The 11,744-nt window shown below is 53.4% G+C and overlaps 3 protein-coding genes across 8 annotated transcripts in view; 1 reads left to right on the top strand and 2 right to left on the bottom strand.

The window, feature by feature from the left end:
- Positions 1 to 1,215: 1,215 nt before the first annotated feature.
- FEN1 (flap structure-specific endonuclease 1) lies at positions 1,216 to 3,622 on the bottom strand. Of its 3 annotated transcripts, none has more exons than XM_053945370.1 (2): positions 3,573 to 3,622; positions 1,216 to 3,007 (listed from the first exon to the last, which is right to left on the bottom strand). In XM_053945370.1, the coding sequence occupies exon 2, from the start codon at positions 3,004 to 3,006 to the stop codon at positions 1,846 to 1,848; it is 1,161 nt and encodes a 386-aa protein (XP_053801345.1). In that variant the 5' UTR covers position 3,007; positions 3,573 to 3,622; the 3' UTR covers positions 1,216 to 1,845. The 3 variants fall into 3 exon arrangements, with proteins under 3 accessions (XP_053801345.1, XP_053801347.1, XP_053801346.1); XM_053945372.1 differs by having other exon boundaries at positions 3,522 to 3,576; XM_053945371.1 differs by lacking the exon at positions 3,573 to 3,622 and adding an exon at positions 3,414 to 3,440.
- TMEM258 (transmembrane protein 258) lies at positions 3,621 to 4,377 on the top strand. The gene is made up of 3 exons (XM_053945375.1): positions 3,621 to 3,764; positions 3,856 to 3,965; positions 4,113 to 4,377. The coding sequence occupies exons 1-3, from the start codon at positions 3,639 to 3,641 to the stop codon at positions 4,237 to 4,239; spliced, it is 363 nt and encodes a 120-aa protein (XP_053801350.1). The 5' UTR covers positions 3,621 to 3,638; the 3' UTR covers positions 4,240 to 4,377.
- A 1,228-nt stretch (positions 4,378 to 5,605) lies between these two features.
- The window catches only part of MYRF (myelin regulatory factor), a 44,286-nt gene continuing 38,147 nt past the window's right edge, over positions 5,606 to 11,744 (bottom strand). For 2 of the 4 annotated variants that reach the window (XM_053945366.1, XM_053945365.1), the window contains exons 21-27: positions 11,523 to 11,681; positions 10,546 to 10,824; positions 10,372 to 10,459; positions 9,998 to 10,072; positions 9,773 to 9,875; positions 9,187 to 9,261; positions 5,606 to 8,974 (exon numbers count right to left, since the gene is read on the bottom strand). In XM_053945366.1, coding sequence (XP_053801341.1) covers positions 8,888 to 8,974; positions 9,187 to 9,261; positions 9,773 to 9,875; positions 9,998 to 10,072; positions 10,372 to 10,459; positions 10,546 to 10,824; positions 11,523 to 11,681 — 866 coding nt within the window. In that variant the 3' untranslated portion in view covers positions 5,606 to 8,887. The remainder of the gene's footprint in view (positions 8,975 to 9,186; positions 9,262 to 9,772; positions 9,876 to 9,997; positions 10,073 to 10,371; positions 10,460 to 10,545; positions 10,825 to 11,522; positions 11,682 to 11,744) is intronic. The other 2 variants (XM_053945367.1, XM_053945368.1) reach the window with 2 other exon arrangements.

Here is an 11,744-nt window from a genome sequence, read left to right as displayed (position 1 = left end):
GTGTCCCTGAGCCGCTGGTGCCCAGTGCACGGCTGCCAGGACACTGCAGCAGTGCCGCAGGAGAAAACCCTCCGGGCAGCGCTGGACAAGAGGCTCCAGCGGGAACGGGAACACAAGGGAGCTCTCAGGAGATGGCTGGCACAGCTCAGGATGCAGCTTGTGGCAGCAGCTGGCACACTCCGTACCGTTCTTTGTGCTGGATAAATTCGGGGTTTCCCCAAGCTGTCTGAGAGTTCCCGCTGTTCTGCTTTCCACTGGGACAGGGTTCCTTTCTTCCCAGGAGCTGGCACATACTGGGTTTGGATTCAGGATGGGAATGCTGTGGGTAACACATGGGTCATGGTCCAGCCAGATGGAAAATTGGGATGAAGAAGTTGAAAATTCATTTCATTAGAACTAAGAGGTGGAAAAGGGGAAAAGGTGGAAAAGTATTCCAGTCTTCCCATGGGGAGACCGCCCACACCTGAGAGCCTGAAATCCCCTGTGCCCTCTCTGATTGGCTCTGCTGGGTCTCTAGCTTCCCACAGCACTTGCTCCCAGGATAAAGAGTAGAACTGGAATTCATTAATAATAACATCAGTGTCAGAAGCAGTGGGAATCTTTGTTTGGAATGAGAAATGGAGGAAAGACAGAGTGAAATACCACGAAGCACCAGCTAGGGAGAAGGTGGTGGAAAAGCAGCTTTTAGAATTGGTAAATTTCCCAGACTTATTTCCAGATATTATTATTTTAAAATAACTTTTTATCTCTCCACCACAAAACCATTTCTGTACCTATGAAGATATTTGGAGATAAATGTTTAAAAACTTCTGGGGAAAAACCCATTATGGATTGAAACATGGAAGAGAATCCACAGCAAGGAAACATAAATCCCAATTTTAGCAAGATTAGTGCATAATAAATATTAAATATTTATTTCCCCACAAAACAAACCAGCTTCTTATTTTCCAAACTAGCAAAGAGCAGACTCACGGATTTTTGATGTCTACAAAGCATCCAGAGAGCTCAAAATTTGAATTCTTTGTGTTCCAGACTGTGTTTTGTCAGCTGTTACAGAATTCCCTCTGAAACTGGGATTTTTCATTTAAAAACATAGTTTAAGCCACTTCTCTAGAGAAAAAAGAAACAATGTCTTTATGTTCAAATTTTATTCTGAAAACAAAACCCATCCTGTGGCTCTGACAAGCAAAAAACTATAGAAAAAACACAATAAAATAAGAAATAAAAGGTTTTAATTCCCACCGTGGGACCTATAAGTGTGTACAATACAGGAAAAATGCCTCTGGAATTCAAGGACTGAAGAGGCTGCAGTTCTAGGCTTATGGATATTTTTATTTTTAAGCATTTCTAAGGAAATTTCAGTCTGGGAGAGCTGCAAACTGGGCTCAGCTTTCCTTGGATTATGCACTAAAAGCGGGCTAGGACATTGCTGGAATTGAGACCACAACTGGGTTTTGAAGAAGAGGAGTGACTACGAAAAGGAGTGACTACCTTAATGAATTCTCATTAAAGTGAGAATTTTACCTCATTACTTGAAGCCTCCTTCCCAATTCCAGCTTGCCTTCCACTCCTATCTTTCCAGTTTCTGCTTGCATCTACCTTTTCTGGGATGGATGGGATCAGGCTGAAATCTGATTTGTCCTGAGTCTGCTCTGGAGGTGTTCAGCTTTCAGAATTCTGAAATCTGGGTGTGTTTGTGCCCAGAAGTTGTTCCACTCCTGCGGACCTCATCCGTTCCTTCCCAGCACTAACACGCAGCACTGACACACAACTGTCATTAGTCTAAAATTCCTCACTAAGCCCCCCAAGAACCCAATCCCAGAGGTCTGTGGGCACCCAATCTGGTTATTTTGCCTTTTTAGTCTTTGTGGCCGTGGTGCCGTTGGGCTTGGAGTTGGTCTTGGCTTTCTTCTTGGCCCCTCCCTTGGGCTCCGGCTCCTTGCGCTTGGCCGAGGTGATGGATCCGGTGACCTTGAAGAAGTCGTCGAGCCGGCCCTGGGTGCTTCCCTGGCGGCTCTTGCTCAGCCTCCTGACCCCGTTGCGGATGCGCTCCTCGTTGAACTGCTTCTCCCCGCACATGAACTGCACCAGCTGCTCCTCGTCCGGCTCGCTCCACTTCAGCTCCACGGCGTCGGGATCGATCACGTCGGGCTCCAGGAAGAGCTTCTGGGCCTCCCTGTGCAGCCAGTTCTCAGGCAGGGGGTACTTCTTGGTGTCGAGCTGCTGCACGATCCTCTCGATGGATTTGTGCTCCCGGATGAGCTCCACGGCGCGCTTTGGCCCGATGCCGCGGATGCTGGCGCAGTAGTCGCAGCCCAGCAGGATGCACAGGTCCACAAACTGCTCCCAGGTCAGCTGCAGATCCTGCAGGATCCGGTTCAGGTGGAACTCCTGGATGGGCAGCTTCTTGGTCTCGCTGGCCGTGAGGTGCCGCATCAGCACGGGGCTGCCGAAGGTGAGGCAATCCATGTCCTCCGTGGCGGCGGCATACACCTTCCCGGCCTTCACCAGCGCCGCACAGCTGGCCTCTGCCTCTCCGGGTGCCTCCACGTAGGGAATTCCCATCAGCGTCAGCAGCTTCTTGCACTCCTGTGTGTGCTGCGGGGTCACCTTGACCAGCCTCTTGCTGTACTTCTCGATGTTCTCCTCCTCCCCGGCCTCCTGCGCTTCCTGCAGGTGCTTCTCCGCCTCGGCGCGGCGCTCCGTGCGCTTGGCCAGCTCCCCGGATTTCAGCTGCGGGGGCTTCCCGTCAAACACGTACACCGGCTTGATGCCGTTCTCCACCATGCGGATGGTGCGGTAGAACATTCCCATCAGGTGGCTGGTGGTCTCTCCATCCTCGTTCTGGAGCACGTCAGCTCCCTGCCGCACGGCGATCAGGAACTGGTAGATGCTCATGGAGGCGTCGATGGCCACTTTCCGGCCAAAGTAGGCCTTGATGTCGTTCTCCCGGATGGCCCCGGGAGCCACGTCGGCAATAAGCTTGGCCAAGCCATGGATTCCCATCCTGGGGAAGGGAAAAAGGGGATGTTGAGAGTGAGCTCTGCATGAGGAACGCTGGGCCACCCAAGGAGCTTCCCCTGCAGTGCTTCCCCTGCAGAGCATCACTCCAAGGGCTGCCTCAGGTCACCCTTATCCCTCACCACTCCCCGCTCGGCCCATCATTACTCCCTTTCCAATATCTGTCCCTCCCATTCCAATCCCCCTCCCCAACAACATTCGATTATATCCATCGTTACAACCACCTAGACAGCATCACCTCCCCATTCTTACCTCCTTATTTCCCAGCTCCCCAGGCCTGCCATCAATCCCTCCTCCCTCCCCCTCAGGGTCCCCGTTCCCCCTCAGCCGCCATTACCATCTCAGAGCTCCCGTTTCCCCTCCGATCCCCGCTCCCCCTCAGCCGCCATTACCCCTCAGGGCTCCCGTTTCCCCTCCGATCCCCGCTCCCCCTCAGCCGCCATTACCCCTCAGGGCTCCCGTTTCCCCTCCGATCCCCGCTCCCCCTCAGCCGCCATTACCCCTCAGGGCTCCCGTTTCCCCTCCGATCCCCGTTCTCCCTCAGCCATTACCCGGCCGCTCGCGCGCCGCCGCTCCCGCGCTCCGCCGCCGAGCCCGCCGGGAGCCGCCGCCGGCCAATGGGGAAACGGCTCGCGCTCGCCGCGCCTCGTTCCCGCCCTCACTTCCACTTCCGGCGGCGGAGGGGGGCGGACGTGCGGCGGCGGGAGCGGAGCCGACGTGTCGCAGCAGGGACCGGCGACATGGTGAGGGTGGGGATAGAGGGACCGGGGGTTGCCACAGGGGGCCCGGCCCGGTGGCAGGCCGGTCCCGCTGAACTCCGCCGTGTCCCCGCAGGAGCTGGAGGCAATGAGCAGATACACGAGCCCGGTGAACCCGGCCGTGTTCCCGCACCTCACCGTGGTGCTGCTGGCCATCGGCATGTTCTTCACCGCCTGGTTCTTCGTGTATCCCCGCGGCTGAGCGGGCGGGGGGTGCCGTCCCCTTGCTGTGCCTCTCAATCCCCTAGGGATTATCGCCCTAATTCCCGGGGGCAGGGGAGCGGGTGGGGCCTTGCTGTGCCTCTGTTATCACCTTAACCGCCGGCCTGGCAGCTATGAGGTGACATCCACCAAGTACACCCGGGACATCTACAAGGAGCTGCTGATCTCGCTGGTGGCCTCGCTCTTCATGGGCTTCGGCGTCCTGTTCCTGCTGCTCTGGGTCGGGATCTACGTCTGAACCCCCCGGGGAGCCTGGATGGGGGATTCGGGAAAGCTCTTTTTATATTTCTTTTGTATTTCAAGGAGAAAATGCCCGTAGCAGGTGTGGTCTGCGACAGGCAGTGACCCACAGGTGAATAAAAGTGGCTCTGTGACACACCTGCCTGGGGACTGCTGGTTTGTCTTTTTTTTTTTTTAGGATAGAATTATGGAAAGTCTAAGGCTGGAAAAGCCCTCTAGGATCACCCAGTCCAACCACTTCTCCAGCACTGTCAAGGCCACCACTACCCCGTGTCCCCAAGTGCCACAGCCACACCGCTTTTAAATGCCTCCAGGGATGGGGACTCCACCTCTGGAGCCTGTTCCAGTGCTCTAAAACCCTTTCCATGAAGGCATTTTTCCTAATGCCCAACCTAAACCTCCCCTGGTGCAGCTTGAGGCTGTTTCCTTTCGTCCTGTCACTTCCCCTGGGAGAAGAGACCAATCCTACCTGGCTGCACACTCCTGTCATGGAGTCGAGCAGAGTGAAAAGTTCCCTCCTGAGCCTCCCTTTCTCCATATTGGCACAAGATCCAGGTACTTTGGGATATGCCCAGTGTTATCCCAGCTTTCTGTGCTGTGTGTGGTCACAGGTGTTCCAGTGCCACCTTGTGTCCAGCCAGGCTGTGCAAAATAAATCCTAAATCTGCTTTTAATCCCTCAGCCTTCTTTGCCGTTACATCCCCTCACCCTTCTTTTGGGAGTGCAGTGCCTGTTCTCATCCCTAACCAGGAGTTTTGTGGTGCTGGATGTGCCCTTCATTAATTCCTGAATTATCTGCCTGGCCTAGAAACAAGGAATTGATTTATATGTCTTTAAGAGGCAGACTAGAATTTTAGCCCAGCTTTCAAAGCATTCCACTTCCAAATCACAAATGCAAGCCCCAATTTCCTATTTGGGAAGGAAGGTTTCATTCTGTGGACTTCTGAATCCTTCTGGATCTGAGTCTGCCCTTTGATGTGAGCAATGAGAGGTCAGAAGCAGGTTTTCCCTTCTTTTTCCTTCCTTTCTTCTGTTTCTGCCTCATTTTTTCTTCTTTCTCCTTTCTTTGTCCTGCTGCGTTCTTTTTCCTTTTCCCCTTGTCCATTTAACCTTCCTTTTCCCTCTTCATTTTCTTCATTTTTCTCCTAATTCCTTCATTTTCCCTTCCTAATTTCTTTCCCCTTCTTCCTTTCTTTTTCCTCCTCCCTTTCTCCTTTTTATCCCCATTCCAAAGAAACATGACTGGGCATATCCAGAAACTTCCCCTGATTAAAGACTTGGAATTTCCTCCATCCCGTGGGCAGTTTTACAGCCATTCACCTGAGTTATTCCCTTGAAAGGGAGGAAAACACCAGGAGCCATCCTTGGATACAAAGCAGTATTTATATATTTTATTCATATGGGCACATTTACCTCCAGCATAAAACAAAGTCTAAATAAGCAAAACAAAACAAACAAACAAAAAAATCCGGGGAATCCGGAAACTCAGCCCTCAAATTCAGCAAAATATAAATATAAATCAGGAAGAAAAGAGGGAAACCACGCTTGTTCCCCACAAATAAAAACGAGGAATCAATAATAACCTGCTACAAATGCGACTCTACAAACTGGCTGGCAAAATACAGTGATTAAAGCTGTGGCAGCAACATTTAAACCAACAAAATTAGTGCTTTACGTGGTGTTTTTTTTTTTCCTTAATTCTTCCAGTGGTGCCATAGTCTCTATTTACAGGCTTTAAGCTCCAACAGTAGGACAGAAGAGTTGGGAATTTGCTTTTGAAACAACTCCCAAACAGCCTCGTTCTCCACCCTTTTGTCTTCTTTCCTGCCAGGAATGTCTCTTTGCCGCTGGATAGGGAGGGATTTCCCCAAGCTGGAGAGGCCGGCTCAGAATTCCCTCTGTCCCACGTGGGGAAAGGCCTGATTGTGAACTCTCTTGGTTCTGATTGGGGACAGGGAAGGGGCAGAGATGTGTTTTGGGGGGGAAATCCATGCAGACAGCTGTTTCCATGGGCCTGGAAGCAATTCCATGACTCCTTCATTTTACAGTTCGGAACCCCTTTGGAGCTCGTTGCTGCCTCACTGGGAAGCAGCTGGTGGATGATTTTTATCATGGAATCCTGGAATGGTTTGGGTAGGAAGGGACCTTAAAGCCCATTCAGTCCCACCCACCTTCCACTAGTCCAGGCAGCTCCAAACCCATCCAACCTGTCCTGGAACACTTCCAGGGATGGAACATCCAAAACTTCTCTGGGCAACCTGTGCCACTTTAAGACATAAGGTAATATTGACACTAAAAACTTCATCCTGAATCCCTGTCCTCTCCTGATCCCAGGGATTTCTGCCAGCTCCATGTGGGTAGGGCTGCCTTTGGCACTCTAGGAATTTCCACATCCCAGTTAAACCACCCAGGTACCACGTCTGATGCAGCATTTGGGAATATATGTGGGAAAACACTGTTCCTTGGGGCTGTTCCATAAGGAAAAAGGCACTAGAGATGTTTCCAGGCACTTGGTTTGTTGGGAATCTCCCTAAATCCCATGGTTGAGCATCCTGGGGACACCTGAGAGATCCCAACTCCTCCTGGGCCACCACTGATTGATTCCTTCCCTCAGGAGTGGGGTGGAATGTACTGGGGTGTCTTGGCTGAGGGGGGGTGGTGATTGCAGGCTCTGGCCTCCCCAGCATTCCCTGTTTCCTCTTCAGGGGCTTTTATCCCAGCTTGGCATCACTCACCTGAGGAAGGAGGTGCCAGCCTGAGCCACTGATTGCCAAGGGAACAACCTGCCAAGGAAGTCACTTCCCAGTTTAAAACCAGGAAAAATTGCTCAGGGCAGGTGGAGGGAAGAGCACTCAGCTACATCCTGGTGTTTTCTTCCCAATTTCAGGGAAAAACAGAGAATCCTGCTGAGCATGGAGCCCCCCTGCTTGTGCATAGGTATTCCCAAGCCTTGGGGCATCCTGTTGTCCCACTGAGCTGTCCAAAACTGTTTTTTTTCCAACTGCTTGGGTGCTCGGAATGCCCTGCTCACCCACTATTCCCTGCTTCCCAGGATTCAGTGGATTTTAGTAACTATAATTCAGTGTTTCCAGGCCTTGAAAGCTCCCTTCAAACAGTTTCTTGGGGGCAGATGCCAAATCCAAGTGACATCACCAGGAATTTCAGGGCTGTTTTGCTGGGATAAGCTCAGGAGGGGGATGATGGGAGATAAAACCAGATGTGCCCAGGAACCACCACTTTACCTGGATAAAACCCATCTTTGTTTTTCTGGAGCAGATTTAGAGTGTCCTTAGGATCAGCATGTGGCATTTCCCTCTCACTTGTTTCCTCAGGGAAATCCATCTTGGAATAACCTGGAGGTGGCTGAGCCTCCAGAACGCAGACAACTCCTCTGTAGCATGAGGAGCAGGATGGGGAGGAGGAAGCACAGGGAGCCACTTGGCTTTCCCACAGGACACACGTGGCTCAATGGGGCCAGAAGGAAATTCCTGTTTTTTTTTACGCCTTAAACCCCACAAGAATTCAGTAGTTTAGCAAGTTAAGGACTTGTAACAGTAAAATATCCCAAATCCCCCCAGCGTAACTCTGTGAGGGCAGGGACAGCCTGCAGCTGCTGCCATCCCATCTTTTGGGAGAACACCACCCCTCTCCTGAGGCAGAGATCCCGCCTGGACACAGATCCTGGTGTTCCCAGGGACTTAGCCTTGCTCCGCAGGGCACTCCAGGCTTTGCCAGTGCTGCACATCTGGGCAGAGGTTGGCACTGGCTCCAGAGCCGACCAGGCAGCTCAGTACACACCGCTTCCAAGCGGATAAAAGCGGATCCTACCACACTTAATGTGGGTAAGTCCCGGTCATTTGTCACCCCTGGCTTGGGGACAAGTGTCCTCAGGTGCGGCATGGCCTCAGCAGCAGCTTGAGTCGGGGTTTTATCCATCCAGACCTAGCTATCTCCCATGGATATGGGATTTAAGAGCACAAAGAAGAGAGGGGGATGACGTCAAAGTTGCTCCTTCTCCAGTTGTTCCTAGAGGAACGTGTCCATTGGCAGGTCCGGGAGTCTCTGGGAAGTCTGTGGGAAGTGGCCCTGGGCCAAGCAGAAGGAACAGCAACTCCAGTGTAGAACTTCCAGTAGGTCCAGGCACAGCCGTCCTTTCCAGGCCAAACTCCAGCATTTGGCTCTTGGAAAGGGCTCCAGTGTTGAAGCACTTCCAGTGTTGTGAAGAACTGATGTGGGACATCTGGGAGCACCGGGATGGGGCTCCTGTCCATGGAAGGAGCATCCCTCTGAGATGTGGCAGAGCTGTCCACGCTCAGTCCGGTGTGATGCTTCCAAATCCAGTGTTGGAAGGGGAAGGGGAAGTGATGGAGGACACAAACATCCCCATAACGGAAGGAGAGGGTTGTGGGATGCTGGGAATTGGTGCAAGGTCCCCCCAGGAGCCACCACAGGGCTGTTGGTGGCTTTTAGGTCTTGTCTGTCCTGAGCTTCAGTGTCTCCAGCCATCACCATTCCAGCTCCGGAGCTGCCGCAGGACACGGGGATGAGGTGGGGCTGGGGGCCAGTGGAGCAGGGAATTCGGGAGGCTCCCAGTGGCACCAGTTCCCCTCCTGTCTCCGAGCAGAGGGCACTGGTGCTGCCAGGACTCACTCACAGAGCCAGTAGAACTGGAAATAATAGTCAGTGAAGAGGTGTCCCAGCTGCTCCAGGGAAGTGCCGCAGTCAGCTCGGCCCTAGGAATGGGAAAAGCAGCTTAGAGAGAGAGAGGGGTGCGACCCCAAGGGTGGAATTCTGCCTGGATTATGGGCTGGGGCAGGGACACATCATCTTCCTACCACCCACAGGACTGTGGGAAGCTCCTGGTGCTAAACCTGCATTTCCCACCTTTCATAAATCCCACATTTTTCTCCTTCCACGTGGCCCTGGACAAGCTGCAGGTACTCACCGGCTGCGCCACTCGGAAGTGGTAGGAAAACTCCCGGAAGGACAGCATCACCAGAGGCCAGCGGTGCGTGGTGTCCTGGGGAAGGAAGGGGAAGAGCTGGCATGAGATCAGGGATAAGCCTGGGGGATGTTCTCCAGGCTGGATCTGTGAGGAAATGCACAGCCTTGTGCTGTCAAGTGACCCCATGGATGTTTCCTGGAGCACAAGTGGGATGAGGAAGGGCTCTGGGATCTGGGGGGGCTCAGCCTGGAGAAAAGGAGGCTCCAGATGGACCTTCTGGCTCTGCATAACTCCCTGACAGGAAAGGGCAACCAGGTGGGATCAGGCTCTGCTCCCAGGGAATAAAGGACAGGATGAGAGGAAATGGCCTCAAGCTGTGCCAGGGGAGGTTTAAGTTGGGTATTAGGGAAAATTCCTTCATGGGAAGGGCTGCCCAGGACAGCAGTGGGGTCCCTGGAGGGATTTCAAAGCAGTGTGGATTTGGCACCTGGGGACACGGTGGCCTTGGCAGTGCTGGGGTAATGGTTGGACTTTTCCAACCTCAATGATTCCATGTGTATTTTGTGAGCTGTTCCCTTCTCCCTACCTGTGCATCTGTGGAGTCAGTGGAGCTGTTCCCGCTCACAGAATCCTGGCAGGGATCACTGGAGACAAGGTCACAAAGGGAGATGGACACAGTGGAGGAGGAGCTGGGGAGAGAGGATACCATGAGAGCCTGGAAGGGAAAACAAGTGTCCCTTTCCCATGGAGACACCGTGGCCACGTCAACCACTCCAGGGGCTCCCAAAGGACATGATCCATGGGCACTCACTTCATCTCCAGGGTCAGGTTGGTGTTCACGGCCGTCCGCTGGCTCACAGGAATGCGGTAGCTGAAATTCCCAGTCCTGGGAACACAGAAAGAACATTAGATGTCACCAGGCTGTGGGAAGGTCAGGACAGGACTCAAAATCCCTGGCAGGCTGAGAACTCAGAGAGGAGAACTTCCCAATGTCCCATGGATGAACCCACCACCAAACACAACCCCTGAGGGAAAGCTGGGAGCACCAGCTCCTCTTCCCATGGAGCAGCATGAGGTGATGGCAGGAAACACCCATGAAAATCTTGGAAAAACTCCCAGATTTTCCTATTTGCTGCTCCCGCTGAAGTGCCACCAAGGTGCCACCAGCCAGCCCTTCCTGCTCACCTGCAGGCGTCGGCAGCGGCACAGTACTGGGAATGGATGGCCAGGTTGATCTCCAGGATCCGGATGGATTGCAGCACCGGGCTTGGCCCTGCCAGGCAGAGAACAGGGTGTTTAATAACAGCAAAGGGTGGAAAATCCCGAGGCTGGAAGGGAAAGAAGATGGGATGCACGTACCATCCGTGCTGGGCTGCTCCGTGCGGGGCCACTCGCTCACCGGCTGCCGGAGGCTGCGCTGCTGCCGGGAGTTGCTGCGGGAGAGCGAGAGGTTGGAGATGTACTTGGATTTGCCCTGGATGTGGGAGAAGGGGGAGGAGGGGCTGGCATTGGGGCTGCCGAAGCTCTGAGACCTGTCAGGAGTCTTTGGCCACTTGGTGTAGGAGGTGGATTTCCCGGTGATGCCCCTGGATTTGGCTTTGATATTTGTCACTGGCAGGAGGGAGGGCTGGCTTTGGTCTGTGGAAAAACGGGAGAGAAGGTTGTGCTGAGAGGCAGAGAAAGGCTGGGAGCACTGGGATTGCCCTGTCCCCATGTCAGCTCCTGATGCTCCCTAGATTGCACAGAGAAGCTGTGGCTGCCCCTGGATCCCTGGAGTGTTCCAGGGGAGGTTGGACAGGACTTGGAGCTACCTGGGATAGCGGAAGGTTCCCTGCCCATGGCAGGGGTGGAACCAGATGGGCTTTAAGGTCCCTTCTGACCCAAAGCATTCCAGGACTCTGTGTTTCCATTCCCTCTGTGCCTGACGGAACTGGTGATGGAATGAGGAGGGAATGAGGTCAGACCTCAAGGTAGGGCTGCTCAGGTGAGCTGTGCTTGGTGTAGCTTCCCATGACTTTTTGCTGGCAACATGGGAAGCTCCAAATCCTTTCCAGCCCCCACATCTCCCTGGCAACAGGATCCAAATTGCACCACATGGGCAGAGAAGGATATAGAGTATACATCCAAGGATAAGGATAGAAAGGGTATCCAGCTATTGGAGAGCTTCCAAAGGAGTGGAATGAGGATGACAAAGGATCTGGAGGGGAGAGGGAGCTGAAATTGCTCATCCTGGAGGAGACTGAGGAGACCTTCTCACAAGGAACACGAAGGGCACACGAGGTGACACAAACCTTGGAGATGTCCCAGCATTTCTGGGAATTTGGGCTGGCCCTCACCTGTCCGGTTGGTGGCATGGGCAGGGCTGGTCTCCGAGGGGACAATGGAGATGTCAGTGGGAGCAATGGAGCAGCACGAGGAAAAACAGGGAGGGCTGAAACAAGCCAGCACACCGTGACCGGGAATGCCAAGGGCTACTCCATGTGTTTCATCTGGGACTGCAGGGACACAGGGAATAAGTTAAGGGATGGAATGGGAGCAGCACCCAGTGTCCTGCAGCC

Source organism: Vidua chalybeata, chromosome 6 (genome assembly GCF_026979565.1).
Source record: "Vidua chalybeata isolate OUT-0048 chromosome 6, bVidCha1 merged haplotype, whole genome shotgun sequence".
NCBI classification, from domain to species: Eukaryota; Metazoa; Chordata; class Aves; order Passeriformes; family Viduidae; genus Vidua; species Vidua chalybeata.
Note: the sequence above shows the minus strand (reverse complement) of the source record. Positions and strands in the feature narration are given on the sequence as shown.

Bases quoted from the DNA above. Each gene is read 5' to 3' on its own strand.
- FEN1 (XM_053945370.1), bottom strand. From the start codon at position 3,006: ATGGGAATCCATGGCTTGGCCAAGCTTATTGCCGACGTGGCTCCCGGG.
- TMEM258 (XM_053945375.1), top strand. From the start codon at position 3,639: ATGGGGAAACGGCTCGCGCTCGCCGCGCCTCGTTCCCGCCCTCACTTC. The intron at 3,765-3,855 runs GTGAGGGTGGGG...GTGTCCCCGCAG, and splicing joins CAGCAGGGACCGGCGACATG to GAGCTGGAGGCAATGAGCAG. The intron at 3,966-4,112 runs GTATCCCCGCGG...CCGGCCTGGCAG, and splicing joins TTCACCGCCTGGTTCTTCGT to CTATGAGGTGACATCCACCA.